Below are 21261 nucleotides of genomic sequence, written 5' to 3' on the forward strand. Positions count from 1 at the left end.
GTGTGTGAGAGAGAGAGAGAGAGAGAGATAGAAAGAGTAAGAGAGAAAACGTGTGTGCGTTTTTGTGCTCACACTCACAGGTGAACTGTGTGGGCTGCTCGAATCACTTACATTTGCATTCCCTTCAGGCTTCTCAGAAACTCTAACTTATTTTCTCACCCAAGTCTTGGGATGCAGCCGCCTTGAAATGCTGCACTGCAGACTAATGCATAACACTTAAAAAGAAATGGCTTCATATATTTTGCATTCAATTGCTTTAGAGAGACATTAAGGCATAAATTTAGAGTTAAACTCTGCTGAAAAAATATCATTACATTGCTTTATTATTGCACACAGACTAAGAACTAAATAAATTTCTCAGATTGGCCAGACAACATCAAAGTGAGAATCATAATTTAATTTAATCTCCATCCTCTGTTGAGTCTCATGTTTTACTGATTTATGTTTGGGTTCTGTGTGACCGTCAATTATTGGAGTATTGTATAATAATAATACACACAGAAGTTCCCAAATTAACCTTTTATTTTCTCTAAATTAGATTCATATGATTTTTATTTTACATTTTTGACATTAAGACTCATTTGAAATGTTGAAAAAACATTTTTTTAAGATATTAAATTAAAAAAAATTTATTAAGATATTATAATGTCTTAGGGGCGACATGGTGGCACAGTGGGTAGTGCTGTCACCTCACAGCAAGAAAGTCACTGGTTCGAGCCTCGGCTGGGCCAGTTGGCATTTCTGTGTGGAGTTTGCATGTCCTTCCCGTGCTGTTTGCTCCGGTTTCCCCCACAGTCCAAAGACATGCACTAGGTGAATTAGGTAAGCTAAATTGTCCGTGTTGGCTTGAGCGCTGGGCTAATGACCTAAAAATTAGATGTTATGAAACACCAACATGGTGCAGATAAATATCAACTTTGTATGGGAGTAAGTATAATATTTTAGATCTTAATTTGTGACTTTATTGAATCCCCCTATTGAATCTTTCTCAGTAATAACTCTTTAAAACCTTGTACATTTGACTTGAGATAAAAGATTCGGAATTTTGAGTTTTTATATCACAATTATGAGTTCAAATATCTCAATTTTAACTCTCCCTTGTGAACTGTAAGATCTAAAATTACAATTCTTACTTTTTTTCTCAGTCAAAGCTGTTAGAAACATGTTACTTTTATCTGGGATGGGAACCAGTTGATTCAGGGCATTTAGGGTGAAGCTTTGGAGTATTTTGACTGCAAAAACACAGGGTAACACAAAATAAATCAAATTCAACTAGACTGCTATATAGTCCGAAAATCATTTTAAAAATGTATTGCATTCATCTAAGTATATTGGGGTCTTGGAGACCAAAACAAACTAAATCAAGCTGTATTTAAAATCAGCTCTCACTCACGAGATTAAATAAGTCATTACGTATCAGCCTGATACTTCAGTGTTGGGCTGTTTTACATTATGAAGAGCCTTAGATCCAAAGCCGAGCATTAGACTTTTTTCTTTGTTTCACGCCTGTTTTTCATTTCTAGGTGAAGGTAAAGGAATCACGCTTTCCTTTGAGGGTTCATAATAACTGTTGACGACAGCGCATCTGGTATCCGGCTCTGTTTTTAAGGGGGGAGGGCGGTATCCGATATCCAACAGGTGATCGAAGCGCAGCGGCCTCCACAAAGCGATGTGCAGTGCAGAAGCGGCGCGACGCACAGAGCGCGATTGTTCTGCCGCCGTGGCTCCGCCCTGCGTCCGGCGTCTGTCTTCCTGCAAACGAGCGCTGAACTGCACAAACTCCGAGTCATTTTAAAGAATCGATTCATTCAGACACTTTGTGAAATGATTCGAATAGTTTTCAAAAGTCCTCGCGCTCCTGGGTTTGTTCTTAAACGCTTATGTTATGTTTATCACCAAGGTTTGCTTTTTTGTGGAGAGAGCGGGAATCGTTTGTTGTAGCCTAATATGTTCACTATCAGCAACAGAGAAAAAACGGGGTGATGTTCTTGATTAAAATTAATAAAAAGGGATCTAAACAGTTTAAGGTAAGACATTCTCACATTAAAGTATAAGCAGCACTGATAAATAGTAATGGAAATTAATTAATGCTAGTTGACATAGCCATACACAAACAGCCTATTGGTTAGCAAGCACTGTGCCTGTCAGCTGTTTTGGTGTAACATGGTATTTTACCTGTCAATGAGCAACACGTTGCTTTGGAGTTCTCAAGCCATCCCTCCAGAGATGAAAAGCTTTACTAATGTTGAATTCTCGTCATTATGTCCTTTAAATGTCTGTAAAACCGCGCGTAAATGCAGCTTTATTGCGCGTGCTGTTTGTACAGTTTTCGCACTGCATAGTTGTCCGTCAGTGAACCCCCCAACCCCCCAATATCAAGCCTAAATGTGGTGTCATAAATAGGCCTAATATATTTAGGTAAACTCTCTCCAAATTCAATGTAGGCAAACAATGCCTGTGCGTTAAACAATTTATCACAGGAGGCCATGGAAAATGATGTGAACAGTAACGTTAGTCATGTGACAACTTATATAGATCTTTTGACAATGACAATATGGCAAATGCAGCCAACATTCACGTTTACACACATTCAGACTAGAACATAGGCTACAGTTGTACAGTAGTATATGTTAAGTAGCCTAGGTCACATGTGATTCAGAAAGAGCCGATGTCACAGAGAAGTGTTTTGAAATAAAACAGTTTTAGCCCTATTTCTCCTTTTGTCCTTAGGTGCTGTTATTTAAATAATTACAAATTACATGGAGTGGGTGTAATGACATAATAAAAACAGATCAAGTAAATTTGGTAATATCAGGTAATCAGAAAGAATCAATCAGATACACTTATCTTATTCCGCGTGCGAATCGGCTCAACTGAGTCTATTAAAAGAACCTGTTCAAAAGAACGATTCGTTCGCGATTCGGACATCCCCAACGAGCTGTACGAACTCAGTTGCTCTCTTGAGCGGCAAGACTGAAGCAAGCAGAGAAGTCCCGCAGCACTAGAGCACAGAGTCCACCGGCTCATCTCAGTATGTGGCAGAAAACAACCCGGTGCTGAAGGAGGACGACAGACCAGACGGACTTCTGCAAATCTCATGGTCGCCAAACTGCTCGTTCCTGGACAATTGAACGGTAAGACCGTCTGTCAATAGACTTTCTTCATTTATACTTTTATTAAGTCAAAACATGCGTTCATTACAACTGTGCATAGTTGCAGACCCACTCTTTGGGGTTCATCATTCGCACGATTATTGAGCTGCTAATTTGTATTATGGAGTTAAAACTAAAATGATGGAAGGAGCAGCGCTGTCAGACCTGCTGGTGATCACTCTAGCAGAAAGCAGAAATATCTCTCTTTGTCTGTGGGGTGCAGTCCAAGATTTGCCAAGAGCCTCTGAGGAAGGCGTCCAGTTCCCAAGGAGACTTCATAAATTAGCTGCTCTTGTAACATTTCCATTAATGCCTGATTACAGCTGCTATCAAATGCAATGACTGGTGGACAAAAAAACTTGAAGAATAACAGAGCAGCAGTCTCCCCCATGAAATATCTAGTTATTATACAAGCGTAATACTGCATCATTTGGCTTTTCAAGACACAGCAGACGTTTGAAAGTTGGATAAATGATGTAGTTCGAATGCGTGCGCTGGCAACAAAGACGCCCAGGAGACTTGCTGCCTGTCAGGTAGAGCAGTGGTTCCCAACTCTGTTCCTGGAGGCCCCCCAACAATACACATTTTGGCCATCTCCCTAATCAAATGCACCTGATTCAACTCATCAGACTGTTAGTAGAGGCTCCAAGAGCTGAAATGGGTGTGTGAGATGAGACATCTACAATGTGTTTGGTTGAAGGGGATCCAGGAACAGGTTTGGGAACTGCTGAGGTAGAGCCAGCGCTTCTCCTGGATCGACTCCACGGCTGTCTGTGCGCATCTACACGTGATGGAGGGCTTGGGGTAGCCTCTGGAAACTACCAGTCTTATATTTAGACTTCGATATCAGATGTAGACTTGTGTTTGTCATTCAGGACAGTTACTCGTTAAAGGGATAGTTCTCCCAAAATATGTACATTTACTCATCATTTTCTCATCCTCAAGTGGGTGCAAACCTTTTATAAATTTCTTTTTTCAGTTGAAAATTAAGGAATATATTTTTTAAGAAAGCTAAAAAACGACAACCATTGATTTGAAATCAACATAGGCTCATTCTGAAAATGTAGCCTTATATTTTTCTGGTTTCTGGAAATCTGGAAATTATTGAGCCAGAGTTACACATGGCTGCATTTTGTCTTTAAAATGAACGCTACAGGACGATATGATGCCACTCCTTTTCACGCTTACCAGCTGAACACTTACCTCCGTATGGATGGCTTTCCCGCTATTACTAGTTTTTCCGGTATCTCGTCACATACGTCGGCGGACATGAGATGCACAGCAGAATTGACTGCGAAGATGAGGTTCAAGTCTGCTGAAGAACGGTTCCAGAAAGCAGGCAAGACAAAAACAGAAGCCAAAAAATAAAATAAACAAGTAAATAACAGGGTGAGCATGTGGTAAAATCTGAAAACATGGTAAGAATCAGGAGGCTTTTCTTTTTCTGGATTGCTTTTCAAAACGCCTTCGGTTGGGTTTAGGGAAGGGGTTGGGCGGGTCAGTCGATCAGTCAGTCAGTCAGTCGACAGCGACCTCTAGTGGATTTACATGACAACAGTAGGCACGAATGGCACTCGTGAGAGAAGTTTGAGATCTCAAAAAGCATACACAGCGACCTCTAGTGGATTTATATGACAACAGTAGGCGCGAATGGCACTCGTGAGAGAAGTTTGAGATCTCAAAAAGCATACACAGCGGCCTCTGGCGGATTTGCGAAAAACAAAAACTGCAAAGAAACGTAGCTGCTGGGATGTATTTTGCTCTCTCCAGAAATCTATATGGGGTACGTAATCAGAATGAGCCTGGGTTGATTTAAATAGCAGGAAAAACAAATGCTTTCTCAGTACTGGGTTGCGGATGGAAGCTGCGTAAAACATATGCTGGAATAGTTGATGGTTCATTCCACTGTGAGGACCTCTGATAAATCAGAAACTAAGCCAAAGGAAAATGAATGAATGAACGAAAAACAAATACGATAGAAGTCAATGGTTACAGATTTTCAGATGTCTTCAAATTATCTTTTTTTTGTGTTCAACAGAATAAAGTTAAACAATTTTGGAAAGTGAAGTGAAGAGTGAGTAAAAAAATTCTCGGTGAACTATCCCTTTAAGGATCTTAACTTGCTGAGTTTATCCTGAGACCTGATTCAAAATTCCGTCAATTACAAGATTTTTAAAAAATGTTTAAATTCATAAAAATAATTTCCAGGGCTCGAAAAAGCATGTAAATTAATATTATATATAATATATATATTATATATGTGTGTGTGTGTGTGTGTGTGTGTGTGTGTGTGTGTGTGTGTGTGTGTGTGTGTGTGTGTGTGTGTTTTTAATATATTTCAATGTTTTTTTTTTGGAAATGCTTCAGTAATTATGAAAAACTATAAAAGATATGGAAAATATGGCAATATGAAAGAAGTGAATGCAAATAAATAAAGGTGTTACAACCCTTCTCCGCAAGCTTTCGGATACTTTGGTTTACAGAATTACAATTTATAAAATAAATAATACATTAATAAATAATATGTATTTAATAACAATAGGGAAAATCATACCAATCTATTATTGTTATTATTATTATTAATATTATTATTATACAAATATTAATAATACTTTAATACTACAGATTTTTACAATATGTCTTTAACATTTTTACATGATTATAATTTCTATATTTACTAATAGAAATAGCTTAGAAACAAATCAGACTAGCACCCTCTGCTGGTGAACATCAGGAACACCATAAGCAAACTGAAGAGACTCATTGTTTGGGTGATATCTGTCACGAAATAAATACTCTATTGTTTTTCTAAGAGCAAACAAAGTGTTTATAGGGTTGGTCTGGTGAAATCTGGCTGGTTTATTGGCGTGCGGTTTGCAAGCTGTATAAAATCTTCATGCTCCACAGCCGGCCGTGAATGCCTCTCACATTATGGTCTCCGTTGATGGATTCAGAGTTCATTACCGGCTCTTACATAAGTCAGTTCTGCTGACAGTGCATCAGCGACCACGATCACTTAATTCCCTTGTTTGTGCTTTGTTTATTTTAAAGAGCGAGCTGAAAATGAATCGAGAAGTCTGATACGCCGGCTTTTTTTGTTTTGTTTCTGGGTTTTTTCCCAGTTTGAATCTTCTGGTTTGTGTAAATCAGGGCTTGTTGTTAGTGGGTGCGACAGTGTTTGTGGAGGCCAGTGGATCATACTTTTGCAGCGCAGTGTCAAGCTTAAGTGAGGACAATTTCTGTTAGCATCCAAATGGAGATGAATAGAGACTAGTTTCCTGAGAGCATTGAGCCCAGAGAAATTCTCCATTGCAGGGCGCTTTACATTCAGTTTGTCATATGGGTTTAATTATCAGAGTCTTTTACTTGCGCCTGATGGCTCCCCGTCACCACCGGTGTAGTCTGACAGCACAAAACGCCAGATCACACACATTCTCGTCCCTCATGTCTGCTGCTAACAGATTACAAGGCCCTTCTTGAAATTTCATGTCACGTTTAGTATATGTTGACACGCTGTCTGTAGCTCACAGATGCTTCTCATTTTTGATTTGCCCCCAAGAGCAGCCAATTATGAAGTTGAACTCCTTTAAGGCCACAGCTGAATTTTTTGGAGGAGATGCTGCTCTGCAAGGTCGTATCTTTCTGTGGCTTGAGCTCCTTCTGCTTGTGGGCTGTGTTTTTATCACAAAACAGACCACAGATGGACGAGTGAATCATTCACTGGAAATGTTGAGATGTTTTCGTTTTTTTCAGATATTCTCATAACATCATCAGTTATGACTAAGGATGGGAACTAAATGATTGCAATCTCAGTTATTACACAATATCTAACTAATATTGCTGCGTCTATTTGGATGTTGGATGATGTAGGACTGTGCAATATGTTGTATGGACACAATAAAAAGTCTGTTGTTTCATTTTATGCTCTAAGCTTTATATAGTGGTGTCACAAAATGCATTGTTCATGGTAATACTTTTTCAGAATTTATAGAAGCGTAGTATTACACACAATTACTTAGATGTAGACAGAAACATCAATAAGAGCATCATGGGAAAGTTGCGATCTTGAATGTACAATGTTTACATTTTCTATTTTATTTAGCGATGTTTTTATTTATATTTTTATTTCATTCATTCATTCATTTTCCTTTAGCTTAGTCCCTTTATTAATCTGGGATCACAACAGCACAATAAACCACCAACTTATGCAGCAAATGTTTTACATATCGGATCGGATGTCCATTAACCATGGAAATATCCATACAAACTCACACACTATGGCTAGTTTAGTTTATTCAATTCACCTCTAGCACATGTCTTTGGACTGTGGGGGAAACCGAAGCACCCGGAGGAAACTCACGCACACGAGGAGAACATGCAAACTCCACACAGAAATGCCAACTGACCCAGCCGGGGAGTGAACCAGCGAACTTCTTGCTGTGAGGCAACAGTGTTAACCACTGAGCCACTGTGTTGCCCATATTTTCTTTTTAAAGGGCTTAGTCCCTTTATTAATCTGGGGCCGCCATAGCGGAAAGAACTTCCAACTTTTCCAGCATATGTGGATGCGAATGCCCTTTTAGCTGCAACCCATCACTAGGAAACTCCCATACACTCCCATTCACAAACATACACTATGGCCAATTTAGCTTACCCAATTCACCTACAGCGCATGTCTTTGGACTTGTTGGGGAAACCGCAGCACCCGGAGGAAACCCACGTGAACGCGGAGAGAACATGCAAACTCCACACAGAAATGGCAACTGCCGAGGCTTGAACCAGCAACCTTCTTGCTGTGAGGCAACAGCACTACCCACTGCGTAGGGCTGTGCGATTAATCAGAATCGAATTGCAATTTCGATTTGAAACGTTGCAATTTAGCTCATCGCAAGAGGCTGCGATATGAAATATATTTGTATTATTTAATTTCCCCCACCCAGAGCAAATGTGTGTCTGCCATCTGTGTGTGATAGTCTTACAGCCAATTGAGTGATGAGGGTCTTGCTAAAAAGTTAACTGAAAGTATTGCCAGTGACACTCAATCTAGTAGCAAGCAACAGCAAAGTACAATATAAGAGTTGTTTCAGCCATGTTAGTTTGCTGACTGTTTTGTATTTTTATAATTGTTATTATTTTTTTGTTTTTATAATAAGCTACACTATCTCTCTAATTTGAGGTCAGCTTGTCTACATAAAGGAAATGTAATTTTTTGTGTTTACTGTTTGCTCTAGAGATAAATGAATGTTTCATTTCTGAATATTTAAAAATACATTTAAATTAGTGTTTAAGTAAGGTAATATCTTTTCAGTTCCTTTTTTACTAACACTCACTGCATTTTAGCAGTAAGAAGCTACAGATTGAGCTGATGCTTGACTACAAAAATAAATCACATATCAAATCGAAATCGCAATATCTACCAAAAGCTTGCAATTAGATATTCTTCCCAAATCGCACGGCCCTAGCACTGCGCCACCACGCCACCTTTGCCCATATTATTTATTTATTTATTTATTTATTTATTTATTTATGCGTATTTAATCAAACATTTGCCAAAGGATTACATATAAATTAGTACATTTCTGAGTTCAAAATGTAAAAAAACTAATTCTTTACATATGATCAATATATGTAAGCTATCAGTTGATTAAATTTACAGAAATTATAATGTATCGTCATGTATCATATATTTTTATCAGGATAAGAGATGACTTATATGGTGGTATGTGATTTTTGTCATATCCAGCCCTAGGATGTTAAAGTCGTTTATAAAGACACTGGGCATCAGGATGCAGGAATTGATCATTTTGTGAATTTATACAAAAAGAGCAGGCAAGAATGGCACTCGCGAAAGAAATTTGAGGTCTCAGAAAGTGTACACCGCTGTTTACTGAGTGTAACCACATGTACAGGGACACTGGAGTGTTTCAAAGTCTTGTCGATCAGCTGGTCTGTCTATAAGCTGACATATGAGCGATCCTCTGAAGAATCACGACTTTAAAATGCCCCAGTGTCCCTATATCTGTGGTTGCACTCTGTAAACAGTGGTGAGTTCGGTGAACTGATGACCTTCACGGACAATCACAGTCATTTCTGTTGAGCACGTGAACCCAATGGCAAATCAAGAACGTGCTCATTAGAGCTCAAATGTTAGCAGGAAATGGACGTTTTTAAAAATTTCAGTATTGACAGGTACCGAATTCCAGTATCGTGCAACCCTACTCTGGTGTATTCGCGAAAACAAAAACTCCCAAAAAAATTTACCTCCTGGGACGTACTTGGAGCTCTCCAGAAATGTATATAGGGGTACATTTTCAGAACGAGCCTGGGTTGATCAGAATAGTTAACTTAGAAACCAGATTACAATATTTTACGGTATTTATTACAATATTATATGTTCAGTTGTAGCTTTTTGAATGAAGTAAACCGTAATATGTATTTCATTAAGAATCAGACTGCTTGGTTTTCAATTCATTAAAAAGAATAGATTCGGACACTGGTTTTACTGTGTGTTATTGATTCAATGAAAAACATTACACAGGTTCATATAGGGATTTCAATCATGTAAAAGAACATACTAATTAGTCAATTGTTGTAGGAATGGGATGATATTGCTGTAAATTGCTTTTGATTCTACAAAAGTGGCACTGTTGCCTCACAGCAAGAAGGTCGCTGGTTCAAGTCCTGGCTGGGCCAGTTGGCATTTCTGTGTGGAGTTTGCATGTTCTCCCCGTGTTCACATGTGTTTCCTCTGGGTCCTCCAGTTATCCCCACAGTCCAAAGACATGATGTAAAAGTGAATTGGATGAACTAAACTGGCCGTAGTGTATGAGTGTATGGGTGTTTCCCAGTAATGAGTTGCAGCTGAAAGGGCATCCGCTGCGTAAAACATATGCCGGAATATTTGGCGGTTAATTTCGCTGTGGCGACCCCCGATAAATAAGGGACTAAGCTGAAGGAAAATGAATGAATGATTCCCTAAAAATCACAGACTCATTGGCTCAGCACTGAATTAGACCGATTGCACTCTCTGTTACCCACTGTAGATTCATTATCAGTGTTGATGCGTGGGTGAGTATATAGAGTTGAAACTGTCTGTTTAGTACATTACAGCTGTACATCTGTAGTTAAAGTTAAGTACAACTGTCTGATTTCATTACCATGAAAATTTACCTTTTAAGTCGATCAAGCCTAAAATCAGCATAGTTTATAACACATAAACAAAAAAGGGAAGCCTAAATCTAGGATCTTATTTCCCAAGGATTGGATAAGACTATGTTTTAATGAAACTACCTATCTCAGTCCAGCAACTCCACAATAAAACTCTAACAAGAGCTGAAGTAAATAATCTCTTTTCAAGCAGGAAATAAAAGTAAAATGCCTGGAGGGCTGAAATGGTGTGTGGAGCACAGGGGCATGTAGTTCATCACTATTTGTAGGGGACAAAGACCCCTTAGTGCTTTAAGATGACTTTCTGCACTTAAGCTGTTTCAATGCAGCTCATAGGAAATGAGGGGAACTTAAAACCAGCATCAGCCTCTGGGGCCACTTTTGGGTCCTGACCTATTTGTTGCTGCTATTTTTTTCATTGAAGGCAGAGAGTGTTTGATTTTTAATGCTGGAGGTTTGTAGAAAATTGTCAGGCATTTTAGCTACTTTGACCAGAAATCTTGGATGAGTCTTGCACATTAGTTTCAACTTTCCAAAACAGTTTTTCCATAGTAATGAGACAATGCTCCACACACACATGCACAAACAGACACACACATTGGTATTGGTGGTTTTTTGAGGATTCTCCATGGTCCTCCAAAGCGTAATGTGTTTCATACAGTTAAAAACCCTTATTATATGGCCCTACACCAACGCTACCCCTAATCCTAATCCTCACAAGAAACAATCTGTATTTTGTTATATGCATTTTTCCAAATGCTTCATTCTATGTGGATTATGGGCCATTTTTCTCATAGGGACCCAAAAATGTCGGGTCAAAGAAGGTCAAAATTTACTGGCATTTTTATACTTATGGGGGCATTTTGGTCATAATGTACAACAAACACACTGCATATTTGTTGTTGTCTTTATTTGTATTGTACTGATCAGGAATAGTTATACTTGAAAAAATATGTGCATAAAATCTACATTCTTTCTCTCACCTTTACCCAAATTGAATCCAATTCCTCATCATGTAACCAATTTTTCCCCTTTTTTCTTGAGTTTGAGTTCATCCTTTTTTTTCATCAGCTGGTATACTTGTGTTGCCAAATCATTTCCCATCTGTTCTTGATTACCTTTGTCTGCATTTGGTTTCTCTTCGCCCATCAGGACTTCTATGGCATCTCTTTCTATCTCTTCCCAGAACGCATGGAGCGAGAGATGGAGAGTGAAGGAAGGAAAATGTGTTTCATTATTAGCAGAATTAGCAGAATTAACTTATGATAATAATAATTTTCAGAGAGGTGAGGGGTGGTGGTGTATGGACAAGTATGTATGAATGGAAAATGTATGATCTTGCAATTTACATGCGCTCCAAAAAAATATTTTATGAAACAATTTTATTGAGTAAGAGAATGAACAGATTTAGAAGCAGTAAAATCAAATATACTTTGAATAAAACAAATATAAACAAGGTTTTATTTAACCTGATTTATATAACTTATACAATATTTATGATGAGTACAGCTAACACTTATACATAACTGTATACATTTAAACTCCAGGGTTCATACGGTCATGGAAAACCTGAAAAAGTCATGGAATTTTGACATGGCATTTTCCAGGCCTGGAAAAGTTTTGGAAAAACAGAAAAACCCACAAAGTTTTGGAAAAGTCATGAAATTTACATTTACAATTAGTCATTTAGCAGACGTTTTTGTTCAAAGCGACTTAAGCTGCGGTCACAGCTTGTGCTTGTGAAATTCGTTGTGCGGTGCTGTGAAAAAGGGTGAGGTTGAACAATATGATTAGACATTAATAAAAGTGACCGATTGCTCTATATTTTAAATTTCTTATTTTAAATTATCTTTCATTGGTCTAACTAGTGTGATTTCGCAGGTAAGAAAGCTTGAACTTTCGAACGCAGTGAAATGCGAATTGTGTCTCACATGCTTGCGTTTCTGGTCTGCTGCATTCACATGCCTATGAATGGAAGTCTATGGAGCGAAAAGTGCAGTGTGATCACAGCTTTACAATAGAAGTAGTTTTACCGGCTATTACTTTTTTAACAAACTATTAAGTTTTTTAACAAACTATTATCTAAAATTAGTTTGACAAATATCTGTATACTGGAATGGTGGTTAGTTGTTTTTACATTTCTTTTCTTGGCCAAAAACATGGTCTCGCATTATTAGTGCTGTGTAAGCATCATCTATTTTACATAGATATAAAAATAAATTGAAACTAAAGAGATTGTTGCATGTTTTATAATATGCTGTAATAAATTTAAATATCATTCTTTTTCTTATTATTTACCAAATATACGTAGACATTACATAAAACATTAGGTCATAAAAATCTACTTGAAAGTCCTGGAAAAGTTCTGGAATTTTTTGTAGTAAAAATGTGTATGAACCCTGAAACTCAGTTTAACAAATATCTTATCTTAAGTGTAAACAGCTGGTCTTTTATTAACTTGTTTTCACCAGAATTGGTAATTTTAGTCACCAATATGGCCAATCCCATAATAATAATTAATTCATAAAGATGTTTAAGCTATGTATCCAAATCCGTGCAAAGCAGTTAGAGTATGTATTATGAGTGTCTTTGTGAAAAAAAAGTATTTTATCCAAGTTATACAGGGTGTCTGCGGGGTCTTAAAAAGTATTGAAAGTTGATAAACCAATAATAAGAAAATTAAGACCCTTAAAAGGTATTAAAAAATCTTTATTGCGTTTTTATGAGAACTTAAATTTTGTTCAAACTTTTTTTGTCCAAAGTGTCTGACTCCAAAAAAGCATAAATATATTTATTTTCATCCTAATATTAACAACGGCGTGCTCGATCCACTCGATTGGTTCACGCCTGGGCACGTCCGGCCAGGCTCCTCCGTCCGGGTGATGTCACGTAATTTGTGACAAACGCGGGAAGGTGATGTGACGCTCTCCACATGTAGTGAAAACCTAGAGCAAAACAGACAGCAAAATGAGGAAATGTAAGTTTGCGTACTTCTGGTTGGAGAAAGACGAGTTTAAACAGTGGCTGAAGCCTGTCGCTGAAAACAACCACGTAATTTACTCTTTCAAGCTTTGTTTCATCTGAGCTTATTTGAGTTCTGTTGGATGGTTGTGCTCCATTCATTTATTTAACTACAACTGTTTATTAACAACTGTTTATTAAGTTAAAGGTTTGATACTGATTAGAACTTGAAGTGGCGACAAGGTCTTAAAATATTCTGAGAAGGTCTTTAAAAAGTCTTAAAAAGGTATTGAAATTACCTTTAGAATTCCTGCATATACCCAGTTATAGGATGTTTCCATTAAGCAAAAAGACTAAACTTGACAAAAAAAATTAAAAAAATTATATATATATATATATATATATATATATATATATATAGTTTTTACAGCACATTAAAGATTTTATACGTGAAGTAAATCAATTTGTTCGATAAATTTTTTTGAAGTGAATCAAGTATTCTCAATTTAAATACGTGAATACTTTAGTCAACTACTCATCAAAAAAAAAGATTACATTTTTCACCTTCAAAATCAAAGTTGAGATTTCAGACGGCAAAGTTTAAATTCCATCTGGCCAGTGAGCTTCTGCAACACATCACGTAATGTTTAAGAGTTAGGTCAATAGGGGGTCTTAAGTGGCTGTTTGAACACATTTATCATGAAACAAGTTAGATAAAATGTGTTTTTGATCAGCTCAGGATGTCATCAAGTTCAAAAGTTTTAAACCCAATTACAGCTGTATCTAGTTTAATCTAATATTGTCCACTTGTGAACTGAATGACGAACCACGTCTAAATAACAAGTGTAAACAAGACCCAGAGCTTTTTAGCTTAGGCACTGTTGTTTAATAGTCTGCCCTAGATGTCAGCTTGCCCTACTGACCCCTCAATGCTTTCCTTTTTTTCCTGCTCTTCCGGTGAGGGATATAGTGAAAGGAACCAGTGGCCTCCAAGTTAGAGATCTGTTTTTTTTCCTTTCTTGTGGATGTGAAAGGAGGAATGATTGATTAGCTCTGGGTGCAAACAACTGCCTTTCAAGCCAATACGTTTCACAAAAAGAACCATTTAGTCAAGGGACCCTTACATTTACTTCATCTAACATGTTGTTTTGTTCTCAACAGGGAGGCTCTTCATATTTATGTTCTCCATTTGTACAAACCTCCTCCACCTCTGACTCTGAGAGGCGAAGCGTCAGGATCCAGTAGTATTGAAGCCGCCATGGCTCCGGAAATCTGTGCGTCACTTTGGTGAGCGTTGGGCCGTCGAAGGGCAGAAGACATGTTGGGACAGAGGGCTGGGCACCGCATTGAAGCTTGCTGTAGTAACCATGGAAACGGTATGGAGGAGTTTGGCCTGTGTTGGCATCATGGCCATGGTTGCCAGTGGAGTGGCAGAGAGTTGGAGCGATGAGAACTTTGCACAGTCTCAAGGTATGATCACGATTGTTTTCTTTTTATTGCTGTTGAGTTTTAAGCTTTGTGGATTGTTCGATCAAAAGTTGAACTTGTGGTGCTCTCAAAAAAGATTGAATCCAATGTTTGGGCATAATATAGAGTAATAAGATAAATTTTAAATGTTTTTTTTTTTTTGGTAGGATGGTCATTTTTGACCAGGATCAACAGATGTGTGACAGTGTTGGTGCAAAAAACAACATTAAAAAAAACAAAAATATTTGGACATTTTGTAACCATTTAATACCCCTTACATCAAACCGAAGCAAATATGCTTATTTAATCACTCCATCTAAATTACATGAAGGATGGCTTTTCCCTTATGCAGTGAAAATGTAAAGAAAATCTGCTCAAGTGAATATATTTGTAGTGAATCCAGCACTAGATACTCTACAGCAGTGTTTCCCAACCCTGTTCCTGAAGGCATACCAACATTACACATTTTCAATGTCTCCCTAATCAAACACACCTGAATCACCTAATTAGAACATAAGAAGAGACTCCAAAACCTGAAGTTAATTAGTCAGGTAAGGGAGACATCCAAAATATGTACTGTTGGTGTGCCTCCAGGAAAAGGGTTGGGAAACACTGCTCTACAGTTCAAAGGTTTGGGGGCAAATTTGGTAATCTTTTTGCTCCCCAAATGACATTTATTTAACTCAAAATACAAAAAACAAAACTTTATTGGTAATAAATAGCTCTCAGAAATTTAATGTATTGTTAAAAGTATTTCAAGAGTTCACACTTAGCTGATAATTGATTATAAAGCGTGTTCTCATGCTCTCCCGGGAGAGAGCCTTGAGCTCATAAGATTCTCAAGCCCAGGGCTCCTTCCGTTTTATAGGGTGAGCGGGGAGTTTGGGCTCAGGTAGGTCTCCAGATCTCCCCCGCTTATATGGCTAATGGCAATTAGTAATTGCTGATTAAAAGCTCATCAATGTTGTCAATTTGGTTTGGTCAATTCACCTTTGTCACATGCTTTTGGACTGTGGGACCAAATCGGAGAGCTCGGAGGAAACCCACGCGGAATGGGGAGAACATGTAAACTCCACACAGAAATGTCTACTGGCCAAGTAAGGTTTGAACCAGTGACATTCTTGCTGTGAGGCAACAGTGCTGACCACTGGGCCGCTGTGCCGCCCTGTCAGTGAAAAGGGGGGCGGAGTAGGTGTGGAAGGGGGATTCTTCAAGATGAAGATAACTAAGAAACTAAGGAATCATCCAATTCGTGAATCCTGTGTTGCTAATGCAGGACCAGCGGTGGTTAATCATAAGCATGTGATCCTCTCGAAATGAGTTTATAAATAAACTTAACTTAAAAAAAAGAACTATGGTTTGATTTCCCTGTAGTGCGGTTCATCTAAACAAATGTAAATGTTGGCACCCGAACATTAGACATCAAAACAAATCTAAAAACAAGACAAGATGTAGTAAGATGTGAATGAAAAGGACAGAATCCTTATGCATATCTGTATTTTTCTCATCATAATCGTTGCATATTACAGTTCAATACTGGCATCAAAACATACCTTCTTGCATTCGTTGTCACCTGGGAAAATTTCCATTTCACACTGGCCAATGGATGCTGCAATGGCAGCTCATCAAAGCCATAAAGCAGAATGGATCATTAGTCTCGAGTTGAGTGCTAACAAACCATTTAGACAACCAGGAACAGATGCTCCACAACGTCAGTGCCATCACCAGAGCCAGCCAGACTCCATGACCCATCTTTCCATGAAACCGACCACTTTCTCTTTTCATGCAATCAGTAACAAGACTCACACGGGACACCTTTTACACATCAAAATGAGCGATCCTGCAGCATACTAATCTTGTTCAGTCATTTGAAATGTATAAGATTTAAATAGACACAAACCTCATTCAGGTTACATAATAGGAACATGTGGATATGACTACGTCGTCTGGTCCACCTCAGGACAAGCGATTGAGAAAATTTGGCTGAGGTTCCGTGCGTTTATTCAAAAGGCGAACAGGACAAATATGCATAGTTGCACAACATCCTTTTCTTTTTGTATTTTGAGTAATTTAATTTTAACCAGAGTTACATCATGTAGTGCACATTTATTAAAGCAGAGCCCTGAGTTTATGTATAATTTCACCACAAGCAGAGACGGGTCACCACAGGCGTATATTTTAATCTCACAGTCCAAATAGCAGCGTGGCAGAAGGTACACAAACAGGATATGGATGGGTTTTGAGTCGCTGACAGGGCCTCCGTTCAAGAAAGACTGACTTCTCAGCCTGGCATGAGGAAGCATTTTCTCCTCCACAAGTCTGGACGCACTCGCTGACTTGATGCAGCTGTTGCACATCTGGGAAAGGTGGAGAGACCTCGCTCTCTCTCTCTTTCTCTCACTCTCTCTTTCTCCAGCCCGGTTTCCACAGGAAAACTACAGTTTAAAAAAGGGGGTTCACTTCAGTTTCCAGCACAGTCCTAATTAAAGGTTGTTCTCCTTAACCTACTAAAATAAACGTTCAAACCCTGGGCGGCTCCTGACGGTGGTTTATTTGAATCAAAAGTGAAGTCTTTATTCTTTTAATGGGGCTCTGTTCGTGCTGAGGGAGTTTATGGGGAAGTAGCGCAGGCGTCGTCCTCTTCTCAGGTTCCTTGTGGAGATTAAAGGCATATCAAAGGCTTTGGGCGATCGGTGCTTGCTGGAGGTGTGAGAGCACGGACTACCCTTCCATCAATTGTGGGTCTTGTGTTTATTTAAGATAGGACTGGTTGATGTCGGTCAGAGGTCTGGGTGTGTTGTACAGTTTGAGCTCAACTTTTAGGCTTTGACAGGACACCCAGCTGCGCCACTGGTTCCTGTTACTACAAGAGAGAGAGGCTGGAGTACATCAGCTAATAAGCATTGGTTAATTTACAGACATGTTCATCAAAAGTGACTTAAAGCACCTTTTTGCTTCACAGGCAGTGCTTCTAAGCAGCTTGGGGCTAATGTGTTTTTTAAAAGCATTATATCCTGGGTTATTATTGTTAACTATTACATGGCTGCCTTTAATACTTGATTTTAATTGGTCAGTCACAACATTCCAAGGTACGTTATTCTGAGATGGCAACTGCTGAATAACACCAGCTCATTCAGGAACTTCATCTTGATCGCCAGTGATCGCCACAGTTTATTGATTGTTTGGTTCCATCTCGTAACTGAATAATTATTATGCTGCGTTCACAGCAGACGCGGATGAAGCATTAAGCGCGAAGGATTTACATGCTAAGTCAATGCAAAGACGCGAATAGACATCCTGCGGCGTGATACGAGTGAATGAGGCGGCACGAGTTCAGTTGAGCGTTTTGTGCGATTGACGTGTGAATCGCTCGAGTTGGAAAATCTGACTTCATCAGACAATCGCGCCACGTTAACCAATCGTGAGCTTTGTCTTGTAGGGCCGTGATTATGACGTAGTGCCTGTTGTTGCTGTCCCAGGGAAAATCCACCTGCCGCACCTGATGACAATTCATCAAACTGGGCTCGGCTCAGTCAGAAGCACCACTGAAAGCTTCCATCATCCAGATACAGTTTCTGCAGGAGTTGATGAACTCACAGAGCTGGGTGCACTTCTGATTGGATCTAGTGCACTTAGACACAGCTCCAAACAAATTGATGCTGTTTTTCAGCCTTCATAAAGCACATAAACACAGCTATTCTCTCAATAAAATCCATGTTAGCAATTAAGTAATGAAGCTACAGTCACCGAGCAGACAGAAGCCCTGCCCATGGCGCAAATCCGCGTCTATTTTGTTGCGCAAATTAAGTAGATTTGACGCATGAATGAAGCAAGTTAACTCAAAATGTTCATGCATCTATTTATGCGTGAATATTATGATTTATCTGTGCGTGCCGTGTCTGGTGTGAACACAGCATTAGGTTAGTGTATGCTCCATCCAGTCATTTTTGTCTATAAAGAATCTAAAAGCTATTATGGCTCAGACCAATGTTTTGTGTCACCAATGTAAAAAGCAGAATAAAGTCCTTCAGGCTTTTACAACAACAACCCACTTTGCGCCGGGCTGCTGATAAGCTTTATTCTGTTATAACAACCACCTGGATGTATAGCAACCATCTGGATGTACATTAGCCGTTACATACATGATTTAACCAAAAATAAAACTTTGCTGTTAGCTTACTGACCTTCAGGGCATCTAAGATTGATGACCTTTTTCTTCATGAAGATTCTGAAGATGCATTGAGGTCTCATAAAGCAAAACGAACCATCTGTGTAAGAAACTGAACAATATTTACAACAATATTATGCCCAAAACACCTATAAACTATAAACTGAAAGTGGCTAAATATCTCAAAAGTAATCCAAAGTTACTTTCATGGAAAATCTGTTCACTTTGCGGCCATATTTGCAACCCCTCCAGGCAGTTCATCCAAGACCAAGTCCTATCTAAATGAATGGCAGAATACTGAATCTCAAAAACAGCTTACTGAACTCACAATTAAATTGTGCAACGTGTTTCAAATCAACCAAAAGAGTGTCACTGTGCTGCAGTGGGTAGCACAATCACCTCACAGCAAGAAGGTCACTGGTTCGAGCCCGGCTAGGTCAGTTGGCATTTCTGTGTGGAGTTTGCATGTTCTCCCCGTGTTCATGTGGGTTTCCTCCGGGTGCTCCAGTTTCCCCCACAAGTCTAAAGATATGTGATACAAGTGAATTGAATAAGCTAAATTGGCTGTAGTGTATGAGTGTGGTTGCAAGCTTGTATGGGTGTTTCCCAGTATTGGGTTGTGACTGGAAGGGAATCCGCTGTGTAAAACATGTGCTGGATAAGTTGGTGATTCATTTCGCTGTGGCGACCCCTGAGTAATAAAGGGACTAAGCCAAAAAGAAAATAAATGAATGTATGAAATCAACCACAAAATCTGAAGTGACCTGCCCCATTTTTGTTTGTTGCTTAAGTTCTAATGTAGTTTAAAATGTGTTATTTTGTTTGCTCCCAGCTGCTGCAAATGTGCAAAGATTGGCAAGTATTTCATGACATGAATCTTATTTAAAGCTATTTCAATGATAGTCAGAGTATGCGGTTACAAAAGCTGGAGGAATATAGATAAAACACAGAGCAAAAAATGGAAGATGACACTGGGAATTCACTATATGGGATGATAAAAGCAGGGCACGCACACAGTAGTCACCAAATGACAGGGATTGTCATAACAGGAACATGAACAAGTTAATTTGTACAATCCCCTTCCCCAATTCAATACTTTGGGTAGTCTTTGGGTAGATTTATCTAGCACTTTTTACAATCAAATTCCTCTACCTCTGGTTGAATTTACAATTGATTGTGATTTGTAAACTCGGTTTTACTGATGAACTATAGGGTGTATTAAAATTCCTCTGCTGAGCTTATGTTTGGTCCAGTGATGATCTTAAGTCCACACAGATTTAGAACCCCAGAAGCAGCTGCTCTTTCAGTAATTAGACAATCATCTTGAGTAGCCCAGTCTGAATTACTGCTGAGAGGACGGAAAGAGGTGATCTTTCATACTTTCAGCACTTGGTTTGAGCTCTCACTTCTTGTGGAAGGCTTAATGAAATGGCCGGTATTTTCAAAAGTTACTTGTCTGCCTCTTGAAATTGTACAAGATGCCACATTTTAAAAAAAGTCTCAGGGTGCATCTGCTGATGTATTTCAACAACTTTAAGACATTAGGAAAAAGTAATTCAAGTCTCGTCTTCATGCCTCTGGACCCAAAGAAAAGAGACATGACTGTCACCCTGTTTGAACTGGCAGAATGAAGTAAACAAACCAATGGAAGATGACTTGTTACACATTAATGACACTGATCCACACAGAGTATCTGAATGTAGAAAAGAGTTTCGAGATGTTAGTCTTTTTGACTATCTCTGCCTCTTGGGTACAGTGTGTTTTAAAAGCTGAATTTGGACAATTAATCTCTGGGTCTGCTGTCGGGGACAGGAAGTATACAATTTCAGGATTTCCATAGTAACAGGCAGCACTTGGCCTTTGGGCTGATAGCTTGCTTTTCTTCTCTGTGGTCTGCTCAGTGATTTTACTGTGAACTCTTTTGTTCGCCAATTGACACGGTCAAAGTACATATCTGCAACTGAATAAAATCCTTGTTAGTAACTAGAGGCCCTTTGCATGGGCCCCAGCTGATCCAAGGTATGGCAGTCTGTTTCATGTTAGTTATGTACAGTTATACACACCACCTCGTGGTACCATCACAGAGAGACTATAAGTCACTTTCCAAAACCCTTTTATTCAATGTTCCATGCTGATTGAATGATCTTCCCATTTTCACATTGACTTCTGATTCATTAGTATCATGCCTTATTCACACTAGCAGCGACTGTAGCTCTAGGTGGCGACCTGCTGCAAATGCAGGTCTGTGTAGGTCTACAGCACAGAGAATACAACCGGCCTCTAAGCGAGCTGAGAAAGGATCACGTGAGCTCTACTGATGCTCCCATTGGCTGTCACTCAAGAAAG

General features: G+C 38.9%; 1 protein-coding gene across 1 annotated transcript in view; it reads left to right on the plus strand.

Annotated features, from left to right (window-relative positions):
- Positions 1-2968: 2968 nt before the first annotated feature.
- Positions 2969-21261, plus strand: part of adamts10 (ADAM metallopeptidase with thrombospondin type 1 motif, 10) — an 87933-nt gene continuing 69640 nt past the window's right edge. Inside the window, 2 exon segments of the mRNA XM_056463765.1 lie at positions 2969-3134; positions 14442-14750. Coding sequence (XP_056319740.1) covers positions 14648-14750 — 103 coding nt within the window. The 5' untranslated portion in view covers positions 2969-3134; positions 14442-14647.

This window comes from Danio aesculapii, chromosome 8 (genome assembly GCF_903798145.1).
Source record: "Danio aesculapii chromosome 8, fDanAes4.1, whole genome shotgun sequence".
NCBI classification, from domain to species: Eukaryota; Metazoa; Chordata; class Actinopteri; order Cypriniformes; family Danionidae; genus Danio; species Danio aesculapii.